A 16,444-nucleotide genomic window follows, 5' to 3' on the forward strand; every position below is an offset into this window, starting at 1 on the left:
AATTTTCATTTATGACATCCTACCAAATCACAAGATTGCTATACACCTAGGTCTTCATTAGTACAAACAATGAATCCTGTGAAGTGGTCATACATACTCACATTTGCACTATTTGAAGTTGAAATTACTTAAATTTTGACAACTGATTTCAATCAAATGGAAAGATATTAATTGAATAATGTGACCACTTTATGAGATTAATTATTTGCAATAATCAGTCTGATTTATATAGCTACATGGGCTATCTCACAAGAGCTGGGCTTTAGCACCACTATTAATTTATCTAAAGTCAGAATATAGAGGAGACAGTTAAAAGATAGCACCTGGCAAACATGATTCTAATGAATCTTGGCCACTAGGAATACAATGAATGTAGCCAAGACATGGCTTAAAGAAACAGAAGACTATAGTCTTATTTCCTTTTTGTTCTTGGAACAAAGATAAAATCATATATTTTGGTCACAGCAGGAACTTTCAATACATTTTTGTTCTCCTTTAGTTCACTGGAATGGGGGGGGGGAGAAGTTTAAGGGATAAAAGAGAATAACATTGACTCTTAAGGGTATCCATTTCTGGACAGCTTGGAGTACAAAGTTTTCCATGTAAAGTGATCTATTAATTAACAAAGTACTGTTATTAGTTATCACCTGCCATCCCTTGACTATTGAGACTAAGAAACTATTGACAAGCAACATAGGAATATGTGACCATTTCTCTACATAAAGTTTGAATCTTAAAGTGGTAGAAATATTACATTTTTTATTAAAATTTGGTGAAATGACATCCTGAATTAATTGAAAATATAACAAAATTAGTAAAAAGTTTAAGATAAAATTAATTTTCATATATGTTATTTTATAATACTTTTATTACTTGATTTATACAAGTATATCACACTCAGAGTATGGTCATAGATACAGAGTTACTGGGAGACTTAAACATTATTTAGTATAACCTTTTAATGTTACAAATGGGGAAACTATGGCCCAGAGACTTTCAGTAAGCAATAAGTGTCAGATTATAGATTTGCAATCAAATCAAGCTATCTATAAACATGATGTGTTTATTTTCCATCACATGTGTATTAACTTCATAAGTAAAACTTTGAATTACTGAAGAAGTTAAATCACAGATAATAATTATATAATAACCATACCTTTGATAAGTCAGGAATATTTTAAAAAATTTGCATACTTATGATTTTTCACCATGAATTCTTTACATATTCATGAATAACTTTTACAAATATCTCATGGATAGAAGTCAAATGAAAAACAATCAATTATTACTGGATAATAATAATTATTACATGTAACAATATAATTATTAAATGATTATTAATTAAAATCATTAGAGTTAAAAATTAGCAGGGAAGTATTGTTGATAAAGCATGGAGTTGGGGGTAACCTGCATTTAAATTCCACATTTATTTCTTAAGTGTCCCTTATCAAATTGCTTAAATTTTTGGAGCCGAGTTTTCCTCAACTTTAAAACTGTGATAATAAAACCTACCTCACATAATGTTATAAGGATCATAAGTAATAATATATGTAAATTTTTCCCAAACTACCACTATGTTTTTGTATTTACTTGATATCATTAAAATGTATGTCAGTAATAACTATTTAAATGTTTTCTTTTTTGAAATATTTATTAATCTTACTATGACCAAGTTTTGGTGATATATGTAATATCTAAAAATTAGGTCATCAAAATAATCCATAAATTTATGAATATATTTAATTTTAGTAGATTAGCATAAGCAAATGAAAGAAGTATTTTAGTAGGTGATAGTGTGATCATTTATAATTTTAATCAGAACTCATATGCTTTAAGAATTACCACTTCCTCCCCTTGCATTTACTTTGTGCACATGCATATGTATGTGTATACAAAATATTATATGTACATGAATGAATGAATGAATGAATGAATCAAAAACTTTTCTAATCTTACATTAAGAAAAAAAAAACTCTAAACTTCTAATATAAAAGATACCATACATAGGAGAGCTGGAGATGGAAAGGAAAAAGGGATATTTGCATAAGGAGATAGTATGAAAATAACAAGGGAATACTATAGCAGCCTATTTTTAGGAAAGATAAAAGAAGAGATAACATTTCAAAGTTCAGTTCTTGGAGCAGCATCAAAGTTCCAGAGGAAGGCAAAAGATGATTGTCAGAGTATTTAGCATTGCTTGGAAATGATCAGGAAATCCAGGTCTTATTAGGATATAGTTTGTTTCATTCTTGTTTTTATACCTCCAGTGTCTAGTATCATGCATACTTTTTAGTAGGAACTTAATAAATATGGATTCATTAATTGAGTTGATCTAGAGGTTATCAAAGTATTTTTTTTTTGCCAATGAAAGAAAAATTTTGACAGTTTCTAAAATGCTGGAAAGGCTTCAAATATAGTTGTTTCCCAACCTCTTTATCTATTTTCTCTGATTCCAATTCCAATATTCTTTCATGTATATCATGTTGTATACTAGGACAGGAAGGAAGGCAGAACCCTAGCCATTCCAAGCCCATATGTCATAGAAAAAAAAGTAAGTAGAATTAGAATCAAGAATCATAGTTTTGAGTCCTGATGCATTTTGGTCACTTTATTTATTTATTTTTTTTGGTCACTTTAAAATATCCATTTAATTGAACTGAAAGAAGATTTCATTTCTTCACCTCAAATCCCACCCTCACTTTAAAAAAATATTGATATCTTTTGTCATTTTTCTACCCTTTGACTATGTAAGTCTCTCCTACAAGTGTACATAAATGTAGGGGGAAAGTCATGTTATAGTTCTGAAAAAGAAAAAATGCCCAACAACTCTTTAACTCAAAGACATCTTAATGGTCCTCATCATTGTGAGTTTAGACTATACTTGGGAATTTTTTCAGCTTATCAGGCTGAATCAGTTGCATGTTTATGAGATGGAAGCCAACTAGGGTCATTTTTGAAAGAACTAGCAGATGCAATGAACATGTACAAATCATTGTTGTTTAAAAATGAGTGCAAAATGTAGATTCTAGGATTAGAAGTTACAGAGGCTCACTGGGAGAAAACCCAAATTTGGGGGAAATGACAAACAGATCCAGGTCAAAAGATTATGAATCAATGTGGTTCTGAATAAATATGGACTTATTAAACTATATTAACAAAACCAAAATTATTTTTCATAAAATTAAGACGCTGCTGGTTCAACAGCCTTATGCTCTCTGAATCTTGCCATCTGGAATCAACTTCCTGCCTCTCTATCTCATCAACCCTTTTCTTCATTTCCTATAGCATCTAATTTCTTACTTCCTCATACTCAATGTGATTTTTACTTTGATATAGATTATTTAACTTAGATAATTTCCTGGAAAATCAAGTGATATTGTACATTTGTAATGTATTCTGTTTCAAAATCATGGAAAATTTCAGTTAAATTGCCTTTTTTGATCATCTATGTATTTTTTTTTTACAGCCAATCTAATTCTGATTGGTATTTCTTCGATAAATGGCTATAAAAGAGTTTGAATGATTTTGTAACAAACATACCAGAACTAAAACCCAAATAAGTTTTGTCTCTGAAAAGTTGTCTCCATAAAAGGCAATATACTTATACCAACAACATTACCATTGCTCAAAATATTTTTGAATTTCTCTTGTGGAATAGTTTTTAGATCCTGAAGCACATTCACTTATTGACAGACAAATATCCATCCAACACACACACACACACACACACACACACACACATTTAGTAACTAGATAGCTCAGTAGATAGAACACTGGGCCTGGTATCGGGAAGAGCTGAGTTCAATTCTGACCCCAGACTCTTACTAGCCATGTAACCCTGGGTGAGTCAACCTGTTTGACTTAATCCACTGAAGAAGTAAATGTTAAAGAATTCCAGGATCTTTGCCAAGAAAATCTCATAGATAGTATTGGCATACTGTGGTCCTTATGGTCACAAAGAGTCAGAAATGATTGAATAACAACAACAACATATAGTGACAAAAATACTAGGTTTTTTGAATGTGTATTTGGTTAAAAAAAACATGCCAAATTTATTTGGGATATGTCTATAAAAAAAAGATGGATCATCAGTCAAGAAGGCATATTGGAAATAGATTTGGAGTTATAACTTGATTTTAAAGTCTGGATCTGTCATGATCTGTGTGACTTTAGGGAAGTCATGTCAACTCCTGGGCTTTAGTTTTCTTATATGTAAAATTAGGAAGTTCAGCTATTTGATTATTAAGGTTCCTTATAATTCCAAATCTTTATGTAGATAATATTTTATGCTTATAGTTAAAATCACCTTAATTTAAAGACAATCATTTTCAGGATTTACTAGCATTTCTAATAGCAACTAATTGCATTATTTAGAGAGAACAAATGGGAAAAAGAGGAAAATGTTCTTTATTTTTAAATTGAATGACACAGAATTTAATTATTTTTTTGAAATCCAATTAGAAGTGTATAGTCATTTCCCTAATCAAACTTAAGTTGTTAATGGATCTTAATATTTATGAAAGATTTATGATTACCACACATACATGTATATAAAACATATATACATATGTATCATAAATAATATAAATACATATGCATGTCAGAAATAAATGAAAACAGAAGAAAACATCCCCACTTTCAGATGTAAACATTTTCATTTATCTCTTCAGTCATGAAAAATATAATAAAAAACTAAAGATATATTTTTCCACCAAGAGATTGCTTTCTGGGCATTTATATTATATAAACTAATGAAAAGAAGATTATTGGACCTAGAGGAGATAATCTCTCTCTTCTTGGGGAATATACTTGGGGATCATATACCCCAGTATATGATCATTGGAGTTACATCCATGCTTTTTTTATTTACAGAGCTGACCAGAAAATACATGTTCAGTAAGTACTTATTTCATTGGTGCTTGATTAAAACATTAACAATAAAGTTGTCTAATTATGCTTAATTTGAAATAAGTTACAGATGTTTTCCTGTAACTTAATAGCTTAAGTTTTTAAAAATAAGTCCTCATAAGCATGCTTGGTAGAGAATAAATGGAAAAAAAGGCAGACTTTAAATAGTACAAAAATATTCTGTAATGGAAAATTACAACTTATCAAAGAATCAACTGAAGATATGGAGAAGTGAGTGTGTATGTGTGTGTGTACATGTGCATGCATCATGTTCTTAAATATGAATTTTATTATTATTATGTTTTAAAATAGCAAGCACTGTGAGCTGCATTGTGTCAACAGTACAGGCTCCTGATGTTGTCAACTTGGAAAAGAAGTACATTCTTCTTAGTAATCACAGATCATTCATCATGTCAAGGTATAAACAAGTAGGCTGTTGCTTTTGATCTTAAACCAAAATCATACCTTGAAGTGGTTGAGCTAAGACACACTGACGTCTGTTTTAGTATCTAAACTCTACTGGGAAAAAATGCTAAATAAGCATTACTGACTGGCACACTATCACGGAAAAGGGACCAGAAACTAAACTATCATTCTTCTTGGCATTGAGAGAGTTATGGTTACATAAAATACAATGACATTTACTACAGTTTTCCCAATTCCCCCTACACAAAAAAACCTCAAGCAATTAATTATATAAATTATCTGTCTAATCCTGGTACATTCTGACCTTTAAAAGTAGCTAACAGAATTCATAGCTTTATTATTTTATCAAAATTACAGCACCAAAGTTCAGTAGGTTTTTTTTTTTGCTTTGGTTTTAAATGATCTTTGTCATTACATGGTGGAAAAGTAGACACATTTCAAAATTCCCAAACATACCTTTGTTAAAACATTTAGCCTTTCCCATATTTTCACCTGTTGAACTATTACTTATCCTTCATTGGTTCAATAGAACTGCTAAATCCTCAACAAAACCTTTAGTTATAATCTCAATTGGATGTGATTCTACCCTTATGTGACCTTCTCTACTATTCTGCGTCTATTTTGTTTGTACTAAAAAGGAACTTTAGAAACCATTCTAGTTCAGTGAATTAACTTTATGAAACTAAAGTCTAGATATAGAAAATGATTTGTCTACAATCATCTAGCAAACTACTGAAAGACTCTAGGCAAGAATGTAACAGATTCTTATACCAAGACTTGGAAACTAAAGGGATGATCTTCAATTTGCCATATGATTGAACAAATTATAATGAATTAGAAATGATTATTATTACATAAGAAATAAAAAGAGGGTGTTCTCATCATCCATATCCTGCCCCCACATTATGTCTCCAAGGTCCTCTCCTTTCCTCTCATCTCTCCTTTTCTTTTTATTCTTTTCTTTTTGTGTCAAATCTTATTCAAGTCTTATTAAGTCAAGTCCCATGTACATTTTTATGCATTTGATTCTCAAATTTTTGTATCCAGTCCTAGACTTATTCCTAAAGTTTAATCTCACATTAACAACTTTTTGTTGGATGTGTTGGAGATTCAAACTGGATTCAAATTAGATGTCTTGGAGATATCTCAAGCTAAACATGTTATAAACAAATTTTATACATACAGGATATAAATATATATATACCCACACCCACATGCATACAAACATATGTGTGTACATAGAATATATTTTATATCTATACATGCAAACACACATGTCTATATGTGCATGCATATATAAATATATGTATATGCACATGCATGTATTTATATGTATATGATATGTGTGCCTCCTGTTATTTGCAGGATTAAAAGAAACTCCTATTTGTCATTAAAAGTTATTCACAACATGGTTCCCTCTCATCTTTCAAGTATTAGTAAATGTTATTCCCTTCCAAATTCTTTATGATCCACTCATACTATTCTTACTATTTTGAATATATAACACTCTATCTGCAGTCTTCACACCTTTGCACTAGTTGTCCCTTATGCCTGGAATAAATTCTTCACTTCTGCCTCATGAAATCCCTGTATTCCTTCAAGACTCTGTTCAAATGATATAATCGATATGCAGAAGAATTTCTCTGTTTTTTCCATACAGCCAGTGCTGGAACCTCATCCCTTTTCCCTCCTCAGAGTTACTCTGTATCAAATTTGTAAGTGTTTTGTATCTACCTATTCATGTGCATGTTGTCTTCTTTTTCCGGTGCTTATATTTACATAATCTTTATTTTGAAATAAGTTGATATTAGGTTCATGAGAAATTAGTTCAGATAAAATATATTCATAATGATATATTACAAGATGATCATTACATAGGAAAAAAGTAAAGTAGTACTTTCTCATTGCAAAGAGCACTCACATTACATTCACAGGAAATATTAGTTAAAAATGGACTATAAGACTCTACATTACAAAAATTAAGCAACTGAAAGGAGTGGAAACACAAAAGATAAAACTAAATTTTACCTCAAATTATCAACAAAAGAATGTCTTCAGGTATTCAAAATTAAATTTCCTTTTATTGTGCTCTGACTCATCTTTCTGATCCTGTATTTACTATAGTCTTTTTTTTTTACTTTCTTTTTACATTTTTGTAGATTTCTAATGACTTTGTCCTTTCCCAAGTTTTAATATTCAGGTGTGAAAAATGAAATGCAGACAACTCAAATGGATAATATATATATATATATATATATATAGAGAGAGAGAGAGAGAGAGAGAGAGAGAGACATGTATATGTATAAAATTAAATGGCTTTAAATGTCAGTAATCATAATTAATAAGTATACATAAAAAGTGCATTTATTTATTTTTATACTCTTCTAGAATATCTCATATTCTCACATTCTATTTAATAGATGAGGAAAAAGTATAAGAATATCTATAAGAAAAAGTATAACAATAACTTATTCCAAATGCTCACTTTATGTATCTTGAAGACAAATGAACATACAGAAATGCAAGATCCAAAAGTCCTAAAGTCTTAAACCCAAGTCCTAATGTTTCTAAAACAGACAAAAAAAACTCCATAATATTTGGATTCACATTGAAGAAAATCTTGAATGATCCATATCAGTTTTTGTTTTCAGCTACACAGAAATAATGAATCATAGATGTAGAGCTTAAAGGGATGTTAGAGATCACATAGTCCAGATTTCTTATTTTATAGATATGAAAACAGATACTCAGAGAGATCCAATAACTTGCCCAATGTCAAACAGATATAAAAGGAAAGTCCATGCTCTCTGATTCCAACTCCTGTGCTTTTCCTTGCAAGAGGCCTGTGTTTGGAATGTGTTTGCAATATTGCGGGGTGATCCAGATCAGGGGTTCTCAGGTCCAAACCAGCAAGTAAGAGTCAGAAACATCAAGTTTACTCTACTTTGTTTTAATAAACATAAGCTCATTAAGTCAACCCCATTTTGTTCTATAAATCTGTTGAATTTCAGTTACATTATATAGAAGAGTATCAGGGCAAACTCTAACTAACTAAACTGGATCTTGAAATCAAACTGCACATATCTTTTGATCTATCAACATCAATACTAAATTTATAGTTTTATTTCAAGGTAAAAGAGGGAGGGAGAAAGTTTGGGACTCAGAATCTTTAAATTAAATACCAACAAGTATAAGCACAAGTAAAAATCTAGCTTTAATACTTATGATTTCAAATTTATTCTTAAATTAGACACTTTTTATAACTGAATGGAGAAAAATCTCTCTATAGGAAAGAGAAGATAAAATCATAAGAGCCTCCGTTGCATACATTAAATTCTTTGTTATCTAGGTAAAATTTTAAATTTGTTTCAAATTCATTGGGGTTAGCTTTTGGCAAATCTTTGCCAATGGATCAGTTTTCCATCTTATCACACTTCTAAAATGAACAAAAATATTTACTCTATATTCCAGAAGGATGTTATGAAGAAACACATAAGGTTGTATGATTTATAATGCTAGAAATACTTAAATTCTTATTCCTAATGATCTCCTTATGGATAAGATTTTTCTTATTATTTTCAGAGGTTATATCATAAGAATCTAATTCACAGAAAATGATTAATAAAATCTTGCTGGACTAATTTGGATTGAACTAGTTTGAATGTTTATTATTTTGTTATCTTATAAAAATTGCTATTACACATTATCTTCAGAGAGAATATCTTATTGGTTATTATGTTTAGAGTCTAGCACAATGAATTGAACACATTAAGTACATATTAGATAATTGCAGATAATGAATGACTGGGCTATTATCATACAAGATTAATCTTATAAGTGTTTTGTCTTAGTGCTTAAGCTTGAAAAGCCCTTTCTTCCTCCCTATTGCAAACAAAGAGAAATTAAGCAATAATGATAAAGAGAGGGGGTAGGTTTTTCAATATGCTATCCACTGACAAATCCATAAAATGAAGTTGCTTGATACATAAGACTGTTTCTCTAATGATGTAACATTTACTACATTGAAGAAATATCACTAGTGTGTTATGTCCTAAATTTCTCATTCATCTCTCCTGCTTTTTGACTATGGGGTTTTGGTGACAGTAATAGTAATTAGAGCATGAATTTAAATCCTCAACTCCAAGACTGTACCTTCTCTCTATTAATACATTCTGCCCCCTTTGAGATGATTTAAAATGGGCAAATTTAATCAAATTCATCAGTTACTATAAAATAGAGTACCATTCAACCTGTATAACAACAGTCAATGGTCAACTGATATTAATCTCATTACTTGAACTGAAATGACATTATTTTGCTGTCTAGCCATGCTCCCATTTCTAAGAGCTCAGGGTTCCAGGTGACATCATTGAGCAACTATCTGTAAAGACAGTGAAGAAAACTTATTCAAACTATTTCCTAAACAGCTATTTAAAACTTGCTAGATCTTTTTCTTTTTTTTTCTTTCTTTTTGACTAAAAAAAAAAAAAAAAAAAAAAAGGAAGATGCAGGACATACAAAGAGCATAGATTGTTAACTCACCTGATTCTACCCCTGGGGCGCTCAGATTGTTCTGACATAAAGCTTGTGCTGCTGAGGCGTGAGGCACTGCTGGTTCGGGAAATGGCTGACACATCACTGACATCACTATCTGATGATTTGGCAGAGACGTTATCACAGCTTCTGTATTGATCTTTATGTATGTTATACTAAAGATTAAAAACAAGAAAGTGTGAGCACTTTTATCCCATCTCAGGGTAGATACAAGCAACCAAGGTGATGAGATAGCCAAACCTCAATATATGCATAGGTACTTCTAGAAAGACACATTTCTTGAAAAAATCTAGAGCTAGGTCAACAAGCACTGGAGAATAGTAATCTCCAAATGATAATAATATTAAATGTATTATAAGAGACTGTTTCATAAGAATCTTAGAACTATTTACAAGTAAATATAAAATAAGGACTTATGAAAACTAAATTAAAATGTAGACATTCAGAAATATGCTGCTTAGGTAGAAATTCACAATATCAGAATTTAAAAATTCATAAACATGCTGAAAGGAAGTGCATGTAGGAAATAGAGAGGTCCAGTCTTATAATCAGAAGAACTGAACTCATACTCTGTCTTTGGCACCTATTAGTTAAATGACTATAGACATTACCTATTTCTCAATAATGCCAGACAAGTCTTTAAGCCCATAAATTACTTACCTGACTCTGATATGCATTAGTAGAGCAAGTTTCCCTTATTGAAGAAATTATAGATCCTTTACCCTTGGCCTACCCACCCTAACACCCCTTCCCCTCAAAAGAACCTTTATATATTAACACTGTAAAATGGTTTTCCTCATCTAAAACTGCCAATGTTGACAATATTTTAAAGACCTTTCAGATGTTTTTTAATGCTCAGTCCTAAGGCATCTTCTAACCTTACCCTCATATTACTTTTTCTCACTGCCTATTTTTCCCTGATTCTTTGGCCTTGACTCTTAATTATTCTTCAATGTTTCAATTGCTATATGATGACTATTTTTGTTTCCAGGAGCTTACAAATCATCAAAACTAGGGGTCTATGATTACAAACCAATTACACTGACATAGTTATGAAGATATTTTATGAAATTATGAAGGCAGAGCCACAAGGTAAATTCATGAATTTTTACTTCAAATTCACTCTTTTCATTGCACTAAATGGAGTAGTTACTCCAAAGATGCAGATTGTGGTATGTCTACATTATGATAGACTGGAATGGAAGTTGCTGTGTCCAAAAATAAAAGGAAAAGTCTCAACTCTGGGTGGCCCACTAACTGGTAAGAAGTCTCTCCAAATTCATTAAGACAAAATCTGTCACCTGACCTAGATAGAATGTGAAAGCTTTTTGATCTTGTATCAAAGGTTGCCTTCTGATGTTCAGAGAGGTCCTCAGAAGAAGGTCATCACTTTTCAGTCATGGAAACATTTTAAACATGGAACAAAATAATAATAATCTATACTAATAGAGACATTACACATGAGAATGATGTGTATTAGCAAGAACATCATCCACACTAAGGAAATTCATAATCTTTTAACTTATTTTTCAGCTTGACTTTCTACTACCCAGCATTTCTTAAACAGATTTTCTACTACCAAACATTTCCTACAAATATCAACCTCTCTTCTTTCTATTCTCTTAAAAATATTCCCTTTTACAATAAAAAATTAAGATATTAAAACTGAAGTTTGGGCTAAAATGAAGGGAAGTCTAAAAAGTTTTGACTTAAAACAATCTGATTTGTTGTTATTTAGCCATTTTTTCAGTTGTGTCTGACTTTGGGAGTTTTATTGGAAAAGATATTGAAGCACTTGTCATAGCTACATTTTAATCAAATTTACATTTTAGGTCTGACCCTAAGTCTTATAAGTCAGGAAAACAGAATCTGGTATATATTCTATACAGTATATGACTACAAGCACACTTTTAATATTTAAATGTATTTTACATATATTGACATATTAAGATTTGAGCAGAAAATAAATTTGCAGCCCCTAAACATGTCTTCTCCTTTTTTACTTTCTTTATCAGGTAATACTATTTATATCTGATTCTTAATTTTGGAACCTTATTTTAGGTTATCATTTGTTCATTTACATAAACCCTACCAACTTTAATGCCCTCATATATTTGAGTAACTAGCTTTATCTTTTAGAAATTTACTTATTTTTATCTTTAAGTATAAAATTCTTGGCTTTAGGAGAAAGGCAGCATGGGGTAATGGAAAGAGAGCTAAACTCAGAATCAATGAGAGCTGAGTTTCAAGTGCTTCCCATCACATACCAGTTGTTTGACACTAAGTCACCAAACTTTTAAATACCCGAAGTAACTTTTTTAAGGCTGTAGAATAAATATCTTCTGGCATGGGTAGAGGGAGCTTCTCATCAGAATCTCCTAATACTGATGATATCACAAGTCTGGTTAAAAAATATCAAAAGGATGTAAAATTGATTGTGTTTGAAAGACATATACAGGATGGTCCAAAAGTGTGATTTTAAAATTTATCATCCATGTGGTTACCAGAATGATTAATTCCATTTCAAAGGCATATTAATTAACTTAATGCTTTAGAAATCTTGAAAAATCTTGTAAATAACTTTTGCTATTGTAATACAATTAAACCATAGATCTTTGAGCCTGTAGTTAAATATGCATAATAAAATAATTCAAGTAAAATGTGCACTTTTATGTCAGATATCTGTTGAACATTTTAAGTCTACTTTTTCCAGTTAGCATAATTGTTTAGATTGCTTTTTAACTATATGCATAGAAAGAAAGAATATGTATCCAGGAGTTAATGTAAGAGAGATAGCAGTCCAAATGTCATCTAACATGCCTGAAGGAGATGAATTGTTTATAAAAACATATTTTGTATCAGAAGGTGGAAAATTTTATGATTCCCAATGTAAAGAACAGACATTGTGGGTGTAGACTATCAGTTTTATGTTTTGAAAGCATATTACTTGCTACTATCCTATTAATAATATGACACAAAGTAGTAAATATCTGAGGTCATATTTGAACTCAGGTTTCCTGACCCCAAGTTCATTGCTATACCTATTTCTCCCCCCATCCTAGTTGCTTTTAGAGATTATTGCCCACAACAAAATCAAAATTTATTCTTTGCTATTGGAGAATCAGGATGATACCTATTGTGTAGGCTCTCATGCTAGAAGGAAGCTATAAAGATACATCTTTATAAGCATGGAAGGAATTTACTTGAACTTAAGGAAAGCCAAATAAATCCCTGAAAAGGGAAACTACCCTATAATAATTTTCTTTTATATTTTCAAATTAGCTATTATCTTTTAAACTCTGTGTTTTGTATGTGTCTCCTTAACATCTTAGAAAATAAACACACACAAAGCAAGCAAATACAATATAAAATAACATTTTCTCTCCTAAAAATTAAAAGGTCAAATAATTCTTTAAAAAGTCATTTTCTTTTTGGTCTGTTGTGAGTTGGATGTATTTTCAAAAGTTCAGATTTTAGTGCTAGCCAGTTATGCAGCAATGTGCTTACTTACCAATAAATATAAATACGTATATATTTCTTGCAGTTCTTTCAGGCAACTTGAATCCTAAAACATCTATATGTAGTAGATGCTCTGACACTGGCTTCTGGCAATGTCTCAGTCAAAAAAACCTTCCCAGTTTTGATAACTCTAGTACTAATCTATATGACTTTTGAGATTTAAAAAGCAGTACAATGAGATATGTGGTAGTAAATGAGAAAAAGTCCTTGAATAAAAAATATAATACTATAAAAAATCCCCAAGCCCCCCAATATTCCCAGATAAGCTTATGATATTCTGAAAAATGAATATTAAGTAACATCTGACTCATTTTTATTGTTGTAATGATATAATTTTGGAAGATTAATAAACCTTATCATGTCTAGAAGACTGGTTATAGAGTTAGAAGGCTAGTTTAAATCCTGCCTCACACATATACCAGCTAACTGATCATGGGGAAGTCACTTAACATATTAGTACTACTGGACTGTTTTCTTAGTCACAGAATTGCTAATATGTATCTGTAGTGGGAGTTTTCCTACTCTATGCTGACTAACTCAAAGGTCTGGTTAAAACAAAACAATTGAACAGCAGTACTTCAATCGTTTATTAGATACATATCTTTTCTTCATTGCAAATTTGAAGGAAAAAGGAACAAAGAAATTCTAATGTAAAATGCCTTATGGTTGGTTCCATTTAAGTTTTATTAACTTCTGTTATGTATGTTCATTACATGAAATACATGAATTTTCATCAATCACCAGTGCACATTTTTCTCATATTTACCTTTTTTCTAACCATAAAGAATTCCATAAAATTTTAGAACCACATATTTTTCTTTTAAGATAATTATATATTGCTTATTTCAGAGGCCCAAGATTTCACAGCATATCAGATATGTTTAAATTCTAATTTATCTAAATGCATAAGTTTTCATAATGAGAAAGACTTAACCACATCAACCAATCCAACCCTCTCTTTTTGTAGGTGAAAGAAATTAGATCCTCTAGATAATGTAATATTCCCAAAATCAGACAATTTCTAAGAGGCAGAAAGAGATCCAAACCTGATTTTTCTATCTAGCATTTTTCTCATGATAATATCAGATTTCCCATCAAAAATAATTGTGAATAATTTATGTATGTAATACATACATATTAATACATAATATGTATTATTACAATACATAATAATTTATGTACACACACACATATAAGCATAGTGAAAATTAGCTTTACTGTCTTTTTCTAGATAAAGGAAAAAGATATAGTCTTTAAAATGAGCTATCTGAAGTAAAAATTGCAAAGAACAATATTTAGTTTCACCACAGCCTTTAGGCACTATGGTTAATTGATCCCAGTTACTGATATATATATATATACAGAGAGAGAGAGAGAGAGACAGAGAGATAAAATCAATAAAAGAATGAGAACAAGAGTTGTAAAGACTAGAAGATATTCAAACTTCAAAGATAAAACAGTTGCACAAGTAGTTAAGAGAAATCCACAACTATTTTTTCTTATCTCTCATATCTTAACAATAAAAGATCAACTTAATACTATTTAAAAGAGCAGTAAATCTTCCTTACTTTGTCAAATAACCCAAAGGAAAAAATATGCTGTATTCAATAGCCATTAAAAGATATATCCTTTAGCTTATTATTATTTTGTGAATGAAAATTCATTTAAGTTCTGGTTCTCTCTTAGAAAAAGGCACCATTGCTGCATCAGAAATATTAATTAGGGTATTAAGATGCTAAAGGAAAAGATGATGGACGAATTCAATATATATAACATTAATTATTCTGTTGCTTCTTATGTGTGGTTCTAGTAATAGAGATAGAGAGGTAACTTAATAAAACATGGACTTTAGATCCACAAAAACTTGAATTTGAAGCCTGCTTCAGATACTTGTTAATGATGGAATCTTAGACAAATCACTTTCTCTCTTTGTTTCTCAATGTATTTTTTCTTTTTACCTGTTAAAGGAGGGGAATTGGAATTGGTGGCTTTTAAAGTTCTTTGCAATTGTAAATCTTTCATATTAGATAGGATAAGCATTGAATCTGTAATTTCTCTGATTTGAGATATCCTAGTAAAGGGACCTAAATTTACCAAGATAAATTAGCTCCTTCTCTGCAATTTAGAGTCATAGAGAGTTACCTAGAAGACAGAGAAAGATGACTCTCTCTGTGACTTGCTTTCAGACTCATATAGCCAAGTATGTTTCAGAGGTAAGTCTTGAGCTAATATTTTTCTTGCCTTGAAAGCTGACATTCTATCCACTTTACTTAACCGTCTTACTGAGAAGTGACTAGACTTATTTTAAATAAACCAAAAGCTAATAATTGATATAATAAAACATTTCCTCAACTTTTAGATGATCATTAAAACCAAAATAAAATATTTCTTAGAAATGTGGGAGAAACCAAACTTGTTATTGAATTTATGTGATTAAAAATTCTTAGGATAGATGGACCCTTGGTGATCATCTACATAATACAATGAATCTTAAAAGTATGGATAATGGAGATTTTGAATTGAAACTTCTGTCTTGTGATATGTGTAATGAAATATAATTATGAAAGTTAAACCAAAACTTTTTATATCACCAGTAAAATAATAAAATTACCAAAATAATCTTGTTCCCTAAATATTCAGATATAACAATCATCATTATGTATAAGAATTTCTATATAACTTTATTTTCATTATCTAACAAAAACACTACAGGTCAGAATGGGCTCCTCATGAGTAAATCATGCTGGACTGATCTCATCTTTTTGAAAGAGTTATGAGAAGGGTTTTCTACAAAAGTCCTAGTCCTAGTCCAATGCCTTGTGCTGCTAGGTTGATTATTATCTCTTGAAGGCTTTATCAGTAGAATGCAAGCAAAACAGGCTTTGATAATCTAGTAGTGCTTTTAGTATGATTCCAGTGACAGACTGTGTCAGCCTAAACTAAACATGGAGAAGCTCCTCATTAACATGTTGGCTACAAAGAGAAAAATTCTTTGGTGATGGCAACACATGAAACAAAGAAAAATACAAAATTGGAC

At 30.6% G+C, this 16,444-nt stretch overlaps 1 protein-coding gene across 29 annotated transcripts in view; it reads right to left on the bottom strand.

Annotated features, from left to right (window-relative positions):
• The window catches only part of RIMS1 (regulating synaptic membrane exocytosis 1), a 695,397-nt gene that overhangs the window by 112,069 nt on the left and 566,884 nt on the right, over positions 1-16,444 (bottom strand). For 23 of the 29 annotated variants that reach the window (XM_031964638.1, XM_031964635.1, XM_031964631.1 and 20 more), the window contains one exon: positions 9,877-10,043. The exons of the other annotated variants lie outside the window; for them this stretch is intronic. In XM_031964638.1, coding sequence (XP_031820498.1) covers positions 9,877-10,043 — 167 coding nt within the window. The remainder of the gene's footprint in view (positions 1-9,876; positions 10,044-16,444) is intronic. 29 annotated transcript variants of the gene reach the window in all.

This window comes from Sarcophilus harrisii, chromosome 4 (genome assembly GCF_902635505.1).
Source record: "Sarcophilus harrisii chromosome 4, mSarHar1.11, whole genome shotgun sequence".
NCBI lineage: Eukaryota > Metazoa > Chordata > Mammalia > Dasyuromorphia > Dasyuridae > Sarcophilus > Sarcophilus harrisii.